General features: G+C 35.0%; 1 protein-coding gene and 1 long non-coding RNA gene across 9 annotated transcripts in view; one reads left to right on the top strand and one right to left on the bottom strand.

The window, feature by feature from the left end:
• HERC1 (HECT and RLD domain containing E3 ubiquitin protein ligase family member 1) overlaps positions 1 to 15,190 on the bottom strand; it is a 186,697-nt gene that overhangs the window by 77,024 nt on the left and 94,483 nt on the right. The window contains 9 exon segments of the mRNA XM_037502665.2: positions 1,173 to 1,283; positions 1,821 to 1,927; positions 4,273 to 4,428; positions 7,526 to 7,573; positions 7,576 to 7,715; positions 7,865 to 8,102; positions 8,346 to 8,466; positions 9,120 to 9,335; positions 11,005 to 11,273. Of these exon segments, the coding sequence (XP_037358562.1) occupies positions 1,173 to 1,283; positions 1,821 to 1,927; positions 4,273 to 4,428; positions 7,526 to 7,573; positions 7,576 to 7,715; positions 7,865 to 8,102; positions 8,346 to 8,466; positions 9,120 to 9,335; positions 11,005 to 11,273 (1,406 nt within the window).
• The window catches only part of LOC119238714 (uncharacterized), a 59,040-nt gene that overhangs the window by 14,052 nt on the left and 29,798 nt on the right, over positions 1 to 15,190 (top strand). For 2 of the 8 annotated variants that reach the window (XR_008549127.1, XR_008549128.1), the window contains exon 4: positions 6,230 to 6,283. The exons of 5 other annotated variants lie outside the window; for them this stretch is intronic. This is a non-coding gene — a long non-coding RNA (uncharacterized LOC119238714). Of the gene's footprint in view, positions 1 to 6,229; positions 6,284 to 8,331; positions 8,528 to 15,190 lie in introns of those variants that run through there. One more of the 8 variants, XR_008549130.1, reaches the window with a different exon arrangement.

A 15,190-nucleotide genomic window follows, 5' to 3' on the forward strand; every position in this document is an offset into this window, starting at 1 on the left:
AAGGCAAGTTGTTCAGAGTATAGTGAGAAAAGGGGAAGAGGACAAGGAATTCTAGATTTTATTCTCAGGATGACAAGAAACCATGGAGAGTTTAAGCAAGAAGTGATTGTATTCTATTTTATTATTTTAAAAGATCACTCTGGATACTAAGTAGAGAATGGACTGTAGTAAGACCAGTTAGGAGACAATTGCATAGTCCAGACCAGAGATGTGAGTGGCCTATAATAAGGTAATAATGGAGGAATGAAAAGGTAGGCAAGTTCAAGTTGTGTTTTACAGAGGAGTCAACAGGATTTGGAGATTGTGTAGATGGAAAAAAATGGAGGTTGCAAGCAAGACCATGCTTAAGTTTTTTGGTTGAGTCACTAACTAGGAAAAAGAAACTCTGGGGAAAGACCAAGATGTGATAGAACTATGGATACTACCAAGAATGGAATGGCTTTTAAACTATCATTTAAGTGGTAAGACAAATAAAAAGGCAGGTGTGTAAGTCTGAAATTCAGGGAAAGTGTCAGAACTGAAATTTAAAATTTGGGCTCAATGGCATATGAGTCTGAACGAGGTTTTGTTACAGGATAAACACTAAGGGTGACTGTTGAAAAAAAAAGAGGGTATTGGGACCAAGCCTCGCGATACTCCATCACTTAAACAGAAGAAGAAGAACCAGTACAGGATAACGAGAACAGACCACTGTGTTGAGATAGAAGGGAAATCCAGAAAATGTATGGAATCATGAAAACCAAGGATTAAAATGAATTAAGGTAGCTAGAACAGATTCAAGAGCTACTTAAGAGATAAAATTAATGGGGCCTAGTGACCACATGGATGGGGACATTAGGAGAGTCTAGAATAGCCAGGAATTCAGTGGGAATTTGGAAAGTGGGGATTTGGGAAGCTAGGTGGTACACTGCTAGAAAATGAAATAGAAAGAAAAGAAGTAGTTTCTATGGGAAGATAGCCTGGGCTAGCAGGAAAGAAGATAAGGAAAGGATATAAAAGGGTGGGGATGAGATGTTTACAAGCTGAAGGGAAAGGACCTGTGGAGAAGGAGACAGTATGGAGGGGAAGGAATGACTGATAGTACAACGCACCTTAGTAGAGAAAGGATCCAGAAACAGGAGACAGGATACTCCCTTGCACGGTCTAAAAGTAGTTTTAGAAGAATCAATTACCTGTAATTTTATTTCTTGTTCTTTTTCCTTTATCTGAATAGCGTGTTTGGCCTGGGCAATGGGAGTCTCCCACATACAGTCCGATAGAAGAGAAAATAAGCATTCAACAACCTGTTTTATTAAGGAAAATGAATGATAAAATTTGTAAAAGGTAATTTTAAGTATTTCTAGAGAAGACAAATCATTTAACTCTAATAATTAAGTCACATTTGATTATAACCAAAGTCCAACAGTTACTTTGGGCAGCTGTAAGTTAAATATTTTATTTTTTAGAAGGTGGGTCCAACTAGAAAGTGGGTTCCATTGCCCTCATGTAGTTAGATTATATGGTCCTGATTAGGTCTTACAACGTTACACATTTCTTACTAGGGTTACCTAGTAAGAAATTACCCTAGTAAGAAATTCTGTAGATTTTCCTTTTCTTCTGACCTTGCAAATACTCACTATTCCCTTAATCCTTATACTCCATAAACTCAATTTCTCTTTCTCCTTGCTTGGAGATGAGATAATAGTGAAAGAAATATCAGAAGCAGAAGTTTTGCTACTGAATAAAAGAATATTTACAACTGAAGAGACCATAAATTTAGATTTTAGGTGAATTATGTTGCACATGTGAAAACATCTTTATACAACTTGAAAAACAGAAACCTGAGCCATTTGATCATCTTCTACACCAGATTCACAAGCTGGTAGCACAGCCTCAAGGACATGAAGTGCAAGGAGCCTTGTTCTTAAGTTACCCACTAGAGGAATACCTAGAAGGAAGACAAAGACATTTTCCTATTATCAGTTCTTTTTTTTTCTTTAGGATTTATTTTATTTATACAAGAACCGGGGTACAGGCCAGATGTACGGGAGGGTGAGAGGATTCACCAGAGCCAGAACGGGGAACAGTACAGGCAGAATGACCGAAATGCACTGCTGAGGGGAGCAGCGGGCAAGACAGGAGAGGTCTGCCATGCCATGTGGGTTGCTCCGCAGCTGGCAAGGATCGAACCGGCACTGCAGAGGCTGTGGACAGCTTCACAGCACTGCACTCAACCACCTGTGCCACCAGGGAGGCCCTCCTATTATCAGTTCATAATATCAGTTATTATAAGGACTATTTAATTATCATTTCAAAGTTCAAATGCACTTTTTGGAAAAAAATCTGTGCAGTTGCTAATAAGGATTTATGGGTGGAACATTACTTCAACTTATTATCACAAGAATTGTAGACTCATTTCATACCCATTACTGTACAAGACCATTATTGTTTGTCTCACTTTTTAAGTATATATAAAGGGAAAAGCACTATGACTACCTGGATGCAGGTACTATACTATGCATTTCATACATATTAACTCCATTAATCTTTACAAGCCCTATCTGTCCTCCATCTGTCCTATCTGTCCTCCATCTGTAGGCTGAGAAGCAACTTGACCAAAGTCACACAGTTTATAACGGCAGAATTTTAAATAGGTCTATTCATCCCTGAAGCTCAGACTTCTCAAAACTCTTCTATTGTTTCTCCTTTTCTACACTCTGCCTGCCTCACAGATTGTTAGGGTTAGTGGGGAGATAAGCAGTTTGTACTTTTCTAGAGTAAGCAGAGGTAGAGACAGGACACTGAGGCTCTGTGTATAACTATTACTACAATAAAGCCAGTTGAAAATAAATGAATCTCTGATCTTTCTTTATGTTCTTACACATTAATCAATATTATATAAGCTCATCTTATTAAAAGGGGGGAAGCTAGGCTAAGCTATATTTGTTAATGAAAACTAATAAAGTGTGTTAAGAATGTATAATATGGGCCTCCTGGTGGCGCAGCGGTTGAGCGCTGGGTTGCGGGGCTGCCCGCAGCCTCTGCAGGGCCGGTTCGATCCCCGGCTGCTCCCCCGCCACCGGAGGAGGGTCCCACATGGCGCGCAGACCTCTCCTGCCGCCCGCTGCTCCCCTCAGCAGTGTACTTCGGTCCGTCTGCCTGCTCTGCTCCCCGCTCTGGCTCTGGTGAATTCTCTCACCCTCCCGCGCTTCTGACTGTACCCAGTGCTTGTATGTATGTATGTATCAATCAATCAATCAATAAATAAATAAATCTTTTAAAAAAAAAAAAAAAAAAAAAAGAATGTATAATATAAAGTAACATATATCATGGAAGATTACATTATGTTTTGGCATATTTTTATTTTTTTTTAAGATTTACTTATTTATTTATACAAGCACTGGGTACATTCAGAAGTGTGGGAGGGTGAGAGAATTCACCAGAGCCAGAGTGGGCAGCAGAATAGGCAGACTGATGAAGTACACCACTGAGGGGAGCAGCGGGCGCGGCAGGAGAGGTCTGTCGTGCCATGTGGGACCCTTGCCAGTGGCCGGGGATCGAACCGGTGCTGCAGAGGCTGCAGGCAGCTTTGCAGCCCAGCGCTCAACTGTTGCGCCACCAGGGAGGCCCTGGCATATTTTTAAAAGCCTATGGATGGTGAAAAAGTTCAGGAAAAGAAAACACTGATGGTTCAGCAGGGTTGTGAATTTACTCAGTGTCACTGAATTGTACCCTTAAATGGTTGAAATGGTCAATTTAACTTTATGTGTATTCTACCAAAATTTAAAAATAACAGATAAGGACTAACAATAATCTAGCCAAGTAGGTCATACTTTTAGGCTAACAACCAGCAGAGACGCTTATTATATAAACTCTTATAAACAGCACACAATCAGAAATTATAATCAAAGCAATAGAAAACCTGTCACTGTTAAGACATAATGGACAAATTCAAATCTGCATTTTCATAATCTAAGAAGTGAAGTAGGAAATCTGTGCCAAATTATCTTATTAAATAAGATGTTCTCTATTATTATAATCTGAACAAGTCTAGTAGAATTTAATCTGCCTCTCTCGATTAAATTCATGATCTTTTCCAATGCTACTTTCTATTAATTCCTATCAATTTTTACTTCAGAAATTAGTTTTCATTTTATCAAATACTTCAGAATACAAGAAAGAAAAGTGTTATCTCAAGGCCACCTATTCAATATTGTTAAAGTCTGACATTATCTGAATAAAATACCATGTGATGTATAAAAATATTCTAAAGTAAAGGCAAAGGTCATTTACCTGAAGAACACTTCTGAGATGCTATATTTAAAAGCACCTCTGTCCACTTTGGGGAAGCCATTTTTGATTGAATTGCTTTGGAAGATACAACTCTGCGAAGAAAAACTAAAAAATCTCCCAGATGCAGTTCAGCTGCATGTTGTTTCCGAAGAGCAGCTGTGGAATGATGCGACAAGTTTACATTACAACCAAAAGTCAACATGAAACATTCTTACATTATATAGCACACATTACACACAAACCTAATTAAAAATCTATGTGGTCAATAAATTGTTGAATTCTTAAAATTTAAAAAAAGAATGGTGAAAGTTCGGAAAATAAAGCCAAACTAAAAACACTTTTACATCTATGGAGAATAAAAAGGAGCCTGGTAGAATCAAGTGTGTATACTCATTTTTATGCATTTTTCCCCTGCTATTCTAAAAAGCAAGAATTCTCTAACAGAGTCTAGAGTTTTACTGGATAGAATTTGAGGGAGATGATCTGTGAACTCCTGAAATTATATCAAAAATCATGTATGCAGAATATTTGTTTAGTGAGATTTTATAACTATGATCATATTTTCAAAAATTGTAGGAATTCCACCCTTCCCATCTAGCCCAATCAAATTAAGAACCATTTCTCTAAAACAGACTCTGTGTTTTCAGACTCTACAAAGAAAGCAATTTCTAGACCTGGGTTTGGCTTGCCTGAGTTCAAACTATTGTAAGTGCTTTCACACAAACTTGCCCTAACCAACTCCCCAGTTTCTCCACCAGCATGAGTACCAGCCTCTATTTTATCACCCCATTTATTGTTTCCTTTGACTCTGTATTTTGAAGTCAGAGAACTAGCTTCTCTTTCTGTAACAATCCATGTTCTTGTCATCATCCAACACCCTCCACACCTTCTTAGCCTGGCAGTCCTAATCAGAGCCGGGGAGAAGTGCACCAGTGGGGTAGCTACCCAAAATGTCAATCCCTAAGGGGTACTAAAACATGGAAAATCATAATAACTAGCTACCTTATAGAGGGGACAGCTCCCAAACCCCCTAAAAGACATGCTAGATGACCAGTAATCTTCTCCATAGACATCTAGGTAACTAGAGAACTTTTAATTTGCTGAGATGAATGTACAAGTCCGTGACAGAACTAAAATGCCAGGAACAGTTGGAGAAAAAGCTAAGAATTTCTCTACATTTCTTCTACACTGTACTCTACCTCTCCTTTACTTCAATACTAATAAGCAAATATTTTTTAAAATATTAGCTTGAAGAGTATAAAATTATTAGCCTGCCCTGGGTACCAATATTATCTCACTCCAACCTTTTTCCTTATGTTCCTTCAAAATCCAGTTCAGAAAGCTACCTCTTCTATGAAATCTTCTTTCTTAGTAGAGATCCCTGGGAAAATCTCCTTTATGAGGTCCTCTTTCTACCTCCATACCCTCACTCCCAGCAAGTTTCTCTAAAACAAAATACTAAATTTATTAAATTAATTAAAATCTAGAGCCCTTAATATAAGCTAGTCGAAAGAGACTTTATACAGTTTTATTTCAGTATCAACACTATCTTTGAAATGAAAATACTCAACTTTTAGTTTAAAATTCTTACATTCTAGTTAAATATTTTAGAGGGTCTGTGGGGTTATTTCTACCTGTGCAGCCTATCTCTGAGTGCCAGGCCACTCTTGACTAGAACTGTTCACACCCTAGTTATCTCCATAAATAGTGAGTGCAAAAGCCTTGTCTCCAGGGCAACTTGAGGGGAATGGACCTGGATTTAGTCTACTGTTACCCTGTCAAGATTCACTCAGAGAAGGCTCTTTATCTGGATACGGAAGGATGCAGCTTTCTTGAGAAACTATAAGCTGAGATGTAACTCTTCTACATTTTCCCTGCTATCCATATGTATAGTACTCAGCAAAGAGTGGGGAAAATCTGTTATCTTAACAACCCTGTATTCCTCTCTGATTTTCAGGAAAACAGGAGGTGACAAACAAAACAAAAAGCTTGTTTTATTTTATCACATCTTGTGAGTATGCCCATTCTCATTGTATAAGCACTGTACTTTCTATATATAAATAGGCAAGAGAAATCTGCTACTGGTTCAGTCTCTGAAATTAAAAGCCAGTTCTTAATCAGACTATAAATTGTCCTAGATTCTGAATTAAGAGATTTAGATATTTCTTTTGAGCTTCCTGTATTCACTCAGAAGATATTTCTTCTGAGCAATTATTTGCTTACATATCTGCCTTCCTCATTACCCTAGAATGTTCTTGAGCACAAAGACAATGTTTTATCATTTTGTATCTCAGGATATTTCCTCTAGCTACACATTTAGCTATACAATATTAAGTATTACTTTAATTTTTACTGTCACATATATTTTAATATTAATATTCACAGCTCTCAATATGTGTCAGATGCTGCTCTAAGTGCTTTTACATGTATTAAATTATTTAATTCTCATAACATTTTTAGGAGGCTGGTTCTATTATCCTTACTTTACAAAAAGTGAATTGGGGGACAAAATAGTTAAACAACTTGTTCTATCCATCTGTCCATCATTGTCCATTAATCCATTCACTTATTATTTTATGCAGAAAGGGATCTCCAAGTTTATTATGTTAATAAGATATGGTATTTCACAAACTTTTTAAAATAAATGACCAGTTTTAGACCTTTATTTCCTTAATTATATAACAGACATCGGTAGTAGTTCTGTTTTTGAGGGTTTAAGTTCTGCTGAAATAAAAGGTTCATAACAGTTTCTTAAAGCTATGAGCAGAAGATCAAACAGCAACCAAAAATTATGATGGCTAAGTATAATGAAGAATTTTATTAGTATTAGGGAACAGAATATCTTCACAAGTTCAGTTCCACTAATTTTAACCCAATCAAATATTAAAACCTTTGGTCCTGAAGAACACTTAAGCTAAGACTTTGGTCAGAGATGGGTTGCTAGGATCAATTATAAGAAAACAACCTGGGGGTATCAGTCACCTAAAAGCTCCTGGTTCTACAGCCAGATAGCCAAGAAGAGACTGAACTGAGGAAGTGAGCAGTATGGTCACTGCATTAGAGTTAACAGACTAAGGAGAGCGGGTTCAGTCAGAAGTATATCCAGATTATATTTATTGGAAGAGAAAAGGGGTTTCTAATTGAACAAATAAAAATCCATTTATGCCTCACAACAGAAAGAAGTCTATATTCTAATGATATGCACACAATGGGAACTCAATAAATGCCTGCCACAGAAAAAAGTTCATGATACCTCTAAAATCTCTTTTCTCTGTTTCTCCACTGGAATCAACTTTTTTTCTTCTTCACCCTCTTCTCCTTCCCCTTCTCCAAAAGAGGCCATAAGCAGTACACCAGCTTGGGACAACAAATTCTTCAACTGACTACAGAGTAGATCCAACAAGGACTGAACTACTTTGGGACTCAGTTTATCAGCATAGGTCCTATATTAAATAAAAAGGAAAAAAAAAGTAATTACACAGAAAGGCAAATGTACTTAAACACATAAAAGAGATTGGGGGAATAAAGAAATTACTAAAATGAGGAAAGACCAGGCCCCACATAGTTCTCTCAAAACATCTATATGGCTCACCCTGTAGTGATGGCTAGAATCTGGAGCAATCTTGTACTAGCCACTTTTAAAGCTGTGCTAAGCTGGGAAACACCAGTCTTTGGCAACAACTGCAAAGGTTGTCCTAGCATGGTGTCTGTGCCACATAACTGTGAAAGTACGTTTAGCAGACCAGTAGAAATTGCTAAAGAAACATCCACTGGTTGATAGTGAACACTCAGGGCGAAAACTGTAACCAAAAGAAGACGCTGCTGGGCTTCTAAAAAAGAAAGAAGAAAAACAATTGAGAACTTTCATTGAAATAAATAACACATTTACTAAAATTAATTCATATTCCAAAATATAAATCGTAATATGGAACACTATTACATTTTGAATATTTATTCTTTACTTGTAAGTTGATGTACTAATGTTAAACACTAAGTATAGATTTTTAGCTATCAAGTATAACCTCAGGTCAAAATGTAACTTGTATCTTGTATTTGCAGGGGCAATTACTCACCAATGTGATGCTTATTTGCTTGCAGAGCTCTCTCTAGGGTGGCGGACAACTGTTGATAAATTTTATGCACAGCCACCTGGATTTCAATCTGAATATTTCTCTTAGCTGCTCTGATTCCGTCCTGAATTACACATAAAAATTTACTTTTAACAAAAATAATACCTCCTAGCCAAATAAAAGTAATAGCATTTTATTTCTAGTCTGTGCTAGAACCCTATAGTGGTTTGTTAATTCCTTAGTATAGTTTAGTATATAATTTTTACAATAAACTTATTTTAATGCTTGATAATTCCTCATTCTATCTAATCTTTTTCCTTTCCAACAAAGCAATTTTTCCTCTCTAAAAACATGGATGACATAAAGATAATACTTCAGAAAAAATTTTCAAGCAATCAGAGAAACATGATAAAATGATCAAGTCTCAAATGTAAATTCTTGAAACCCATCCTCTCAAAAAACACCCCCTATCGCAATTTAGATCTATCTCTAGCCAATTTAGCTAAGGATAAATGAACTAAGCCAGCAAAAATGCTAAAAGTACAAAAGACTATGATACATTGAACGTCATAACACAACTAATCCCAACTATACACTATTCCCAAGGAAACTAAACAAATGAGATACCTTTAAAAGATATCTAAAAGACTTTATACTTTTAAGTCACAATCTTAAATACCAAAAAGTTTAGCATTATTAAAATGGTTTTGTAAAATGATGGTTAAAATCTGAATATACTACAAGGTGCTGTCCTCACACAACAGATCCATTACCTACCTGATAATGATGTAATCGGCCACTCTCTCCTTTGGTGCCTGCAAGTCCAACAGTGCCTAAACCAAAACACCCTGCCAGAAACTGTAGCCTCACAGATGTGAGCAGTGTAGATGACTGGAGGCCTGAGCTCGACCTACTTCCAGCTAGAGAGATGCTACCTTTTTCCTCCATGCCAGACAACAGAACAAGGATCTGATGAAGTGCCTCTAAACGAAGCTTGAGAAAAGTAAAAGAAATCTACTTTAGTGTTCATCACTGAACTGAGACACAGAGGAAATGTGCATGTCACAAACAATATATTCCTCACCACACAGAAAATTCTCACAATTCTTAGGAATCTATATTATAAACACTTACTTTATTATGACTATTGAAAATCAAAATATCTCTAAAAACTCTTACAATTACAAGAATACAATGATATAATAAAGGCTATGTAGTGTAAGAGGAAAAGTAGTCAATGAGCATTGTAAGAAACCTGATTTTAAGGTCAGATTCTTCTGTCTGCTGTATGGCTTTGGGAAATTCAACTTCCTAAGTCTCAGTTTCCTCATATACAAAATGAGGCTAATAACACTTTATTTAACCTACTCACAGAGCTACTGGGATTCTCATGAGATTATATGTATAGGTTTCAAAACTGTAGATAGTATTGTTGCTGGTACCTTTACTTATAATAAACTCATATAGAATAAATACTTTTTATTTCAAGAATTATAACAAGTACTTCTGAAAGATATCTCTGCAGTTCTCTTGAATTTCTGGCCATCTTCCCTAAGACAATATTACCACAGTAGTCAATCAATCCATCCTTTTTTTAAAATAAACTACTTTGAAATAATTTTGTACTTCTCTAAGAGTTGTTAAGATACTACAGAGTTCCCTATTTCCTTTCCCCTGAAGTTAACATATAACTATGGTACATACATGAAAACTAAGAAATTAACATGTATAATACTACTGACTAAACTACAGATTTTATTTGAATTTCGCCAGTTTTCCCATAATGTCCCATTTCTGTTCCAGGATCCTATACAGGATTATCACATAGATTTAGATGCCATGCTTCCTTAGTCTCCTTTAGTCTATAATGGTTTCTCAGCCTTTCCCTATTTTTCGTGTCCTTGATACTTTAGAAGAGCTGTTCATTTATTTTACAGAGTTATGGATTTTCAGAAGAGTACTTTAGTCTCCTCATTACATTATTATTAGGGGCATATGATATCAACATACAAGTGATATTAATCTTGATAATCTTGGGTAAGGTGATGTCTGCCAAGTTTCTGCAATGTAAAATTGGTATTCCTACCATTCTCTCCTCCTTTTCATACTCTATTTGTTAGACCTGAGAATAAGTTCAGTTTACTCTCAGGGGGAGGGAAATTAACCCCCACTTCCTTCAGGAAAAAGTACCAAAAAATTTGTGGACACGTTAAAACCACAATCATTAATGAATATTTTGAAGGAGATACTTTGTGGCCATGGGGAAATTCTGTGTCTTCTTAAAATTTTGCTCATTAATTTTAGCATTCATCATTATCATTGCTATGTTCTAATCTAATCCCTTTTTAAATGAAGACAAAGGTGTCACAGATGGAGACTCTGAAAAGCAGGTCCCTGTGGTCACCAGTCAGTTTCAGTCTAATTTTCAAGAGACAAAGAAAGACTTAGAGTATCTTGTTTAAGAAATGCAATCAGAAATGCACTTCTATCAGGTTCAAGTAAAATATGGCATTTTAGTGAAGAAAATGAAGTCACAAAGCTCATGTGGAAGAAAGAGGCAAAGAGTGAAAAGAAAGGAAAAAGTTTTTCCTCCAATTGCATATACAGTGGTTCAGATTAAGTTTCCAGAGGTCCTTGTAAGGAGTAAATATTGAAGACTTACTTCTGCCCTTAACTGCTGCTGTTCCATTGCAATAATGGAGGCCTGGGGACTTGTAGACATACTTTCCTCTGGCTCTTTAAAACCTGGGGCATTCCCCACATCTCCACTCACAAAGCTTACAACATTTTCAATCAAAGTGTGAACTCCCAAAGACTTGGTAAGATCAAAATCAGATTCAAAGGAGTAAGAGGAGTTGCATAACCAGTCTCTGCTATGTTTCAGGCGAGCCCAAGAGTCACTCAGGGATTCCAATTGACTGTGCATAGGACCTACATACAAAGAAAACAAACATACATCAGTGGCAACCAAGTAGAGCATAAATTCTGAACTAGATGAAGGCTGACTGCTGCTACCCATACCAACTGGTGAGAAATGGATACTCATGTTTGAATACATGCATGCATTAAATGTGAATCTGAGCAAAATGCTTTGGTAAAAAACAACAAAGAAACAAAAAACTAGAGCAATGTAAGAAAATAAAGGGAAAGCCCTGTTCGATGTACCAGTGTCTGTAAGCGCTTTAGCAACAAGCTGCCACAAGAAAAAGAAAGGCAGAAGCTACTCTCAAAATGCTTAGCTTAAAATACTTTGCAGCATTAAACCAGACCATCACTTATAAACAAAAAGGAACTAGGCACTTAAATGACATAGCTGGTAAGACCTACTAGCAATAGGATTTCATTTCATTTATTATCATTACAAAGAGTAAGGTAAGATTGTCACATAGCTGCAATGAAACATTACCAAAATATGAATATAGAAGGGCAAGTAAACTTACACAAAAAGGAGATACACATATCACCTTTTGGGTTTCATTAATATAAGAAACACTTTCACTGTGTCATATGCACATTTACTGCATGTTGTGAAACTCCTATATAGAGAAAGCGAAGTTTCACAACAATATGTAAGATTTACTATAATATGGTAGCTATTTAAAAATTAACAAGTGGTGTCGCAATAGTTGTTGAATATAATACTATTAGTTTTGCCAGTGGGCATTTTCAAGGCTAAAATCCTTACATTAGGCAGCCAAAATTTTAATATGTTTGAACACAACAGCAGCTGCCCAAGATACATGCCAATACTAGCATTAAATAAAAATATAAATGTCTAATTCTTGCAAGCTTTGTCTTTTCCAATTTAATTGATCTCAGGTGCATAATTAGATCAACAGTAAACCTTCGCTCATGATATACTTTCATCATTGGTCCATGCATAGGCTCCTTTTGTATTTATATTAATTTATAATAAATATGAATATAAGTACTAGAAAACTGAGAACAATTATATCTATTTGCACCTCTTCAACCTCTCTGTCTCTTCCTACCTTAATACATTTTTTTATTGTATTATCCTGAGTCTGGGTATATCATTCCTTTGTTTTTATGGTTGCTAGACATTGTTTTCTCTTACATGTATTCTTAAGACAAATAAATGTTTACCTTTGTTTGACTTTATAAAATCTTTCATTTTATGTAATCATTTTTGGACAAATATTCCATATACATATTCATTATATATTTACTCAATACAATATAGCTATTATTCATTCACATTATTGCATGTAGTCATGAGTCATTTGTTTCAGTGCTGTATAATATCCCAGCACATAAATATACCAAATTCTCTATGAGGAATGTATCTTAAGGAACCCAGTAAATATGAATTTAAAAAATTATATGTGTTACTTAACTAGATGAAAAGATTTGGGACAAGAACTACTTAAAACATTGACATTCATAGAGAAAACAACCTACCAAAACATTTATTGCATAACTTATTTTTGAATTATTACAGTGGTATCAGTAAAACCCCAGACTTTAAAATCAGACATAGAAACTTATAATAAGCAGCTAATATTATAAAGTATCTATGTAATCATTTATATGCCTTCTACTGAAATAATTTAGAATGACAAAGAATATATAGTTTATCTGGCTTCCAATTCCTGGCAAGAGTTAAGATTAAAAAAATAACGAATTTTCAGTTTTACTGAACATGAATAAGAACCAATCTGAAAATTTCCCCAAACTGTATATTTGAATATTTTTTCAAATAAAAAAGAGTGAAAATGCAAAGAATAAAGTCACAAATGCATATTAAAATAAAAATTATATTTAAAGACTAAAGTCTGGTCTAGGGTTAAAAAATAATCATTTCCCATTTCGTTAAGCACCCCAAATTCAGACAGTCTTTGACTCTTTGCATTGAACTTGTTTGTTTAATAAAATTTCAGATTGAAAAGTTCTTTTGTTTTCTAATAGTTACAAATTACTTTTCAAAATAAAAGTACAATATAATGAGCTACTGTTAGAACCACACAAGTAAAAGTGCCTTTAATTAAATTTATCCAGTCCGACTTCCTCAACTGAGGAAAGAGAGGGTCAAAGAAATTGACCTGTTAAATTAATAACTCTAATGTCTTAATTTTATAGGAGGTGGTGCTATATATTTTTTATATTTCAACTCACAGATAAGTGACACATGAAATTTTCAATTGCCTGCCTGCATAAAGTTTCAATCATAGAAAATCTAAAAGTAATGAAAAGCCTTATTGGACTCCAAAATTTTTTATGGAATGGATGGCCAACTTCAAAATTAAACTTTCTGCAATTTAAAACAGAGATCAGCAAAGTTTTTCTGTAAAAAAGCCAGACAATAAACGTTTTAGGAATTGTGGGCCACAAGGGTCTGGAGTAATACATACTTGACTCTACTACTGTGGGGGTTTGGGTGGTGGGAAAGCAACCAAAGATAATTCATAAACAAATAAGGGTGCCTATGTTCCAATATATAACCCTATTTATAAAAATAAAACAAAACCATATTTATAAAAAACAGGTGGCAGGCCAGATTTGGATCACTAGCCATAGTTTGCTGAGCTTTAATTTAAAGGATGTAACTTATTAGGCGTATGACCCAAACAAAACTCTTAACAAGTAAAATATAAGAACAGGAAAGACACTATCTAAAAGCATTAGGATAAATAAATAAAATATAACCAAATATCTAGGCTGACATAAAAAATATTTTGAAACACAAAATATTACAGTATGAAAATGAGAAACAATTTATTCAAATTCTTTTTTAAAAAATTGTAACAATCAAGTCTTTAGATTGTTCTGTATTGTTTAATTTGAATACAGGAAAACACTATTTCTGAAAAGCATATCAAAAGTTTCTATAGAGTAATTGTTACTAAGCCCAATTCTTAACATTAATTCAGAGTCACCTACTATGAGAAGAAAATATAAAGTCCAACAAGAAATTTGAGATGGTTTACTTGTCCTTACAACTTTGGTTCTTAAATGGAATTTTCAAAATGAACATGGTGGAGCTGTAATACATACTTTATAAACCATAAAATATGTAGGCAAGCTAAAGGGGGGAAAAAAATTAAACATGCCATCATGTACTTGCTTGAAGCTCTTCTTTTTTCTGGGGCTCAACTGGCCAAAAAGGAGTAAATACACTACCACACAAGAATCAGAAGACAAAAGGAGAAATTTGATACAGGAGACAACATTTACATTTGTTCTTCTTTATATAATCTAATTTGAAATGCATAAATAAAATAGCATTTCACCCACACATATTATACTATGAAACACACATGCTGATAAATGTTTACAGTGTAAGTTTTGCAATAAAAGAGTACCAATATATCTAAAAAACCTTAGGGAGGGTGGAAATAAAATCATATAGTAACTTAACTAGTAAGATTTTTGATGGTGTTTCTTAAATTGTTGTTTTAGTATCCCTACTATTTTTCATTGTAGCTTTAACATGAAAACTAAAGTTATCTGCAAAAAGGTATTCTTTCAGTAAAGCCCAAATTCATTCTGCGCAAGTACAACAAATACTTTTTTTGACCCATTCACATAACTTTTACTACAGTAGATTGTTACAATTGTTCTAATTTTATTTTTTCCCCCAAGTCATATTATTTTAATAATGCCTATTTGAGATTTATCTTGAATACATCCAGTTTCACACCAAGTGGCTGGATAATTCAATAGCCCACCTGCAGAAAGTTCCTGGACACACATACACAAGCACATATATATGCAGGTGTCTGTAACATATTGTGAAGTAAATGAGATTCTGAATTTTACCTGATGATAATTCAAAACTACAAGGTACCATTTAAAACACCCATACACCTGGGTCCCCAAATTTTATC

This window comes from Talpa occidentalis, unplaced genomic scaffold, assembly GCF_014898055.3.
Source record: "Talpa occidentalis isolate TD23 unplaced genomic scaffold, MPIMG_talOcc4v2.1 talOcc4.11, whole genome shotgun sequence".
NCBI lineage: Eukaryota > Metazoa > Chordata > Mammalia > Eulipotyphla > Talpidae > Talpa > Talpa occidentalis.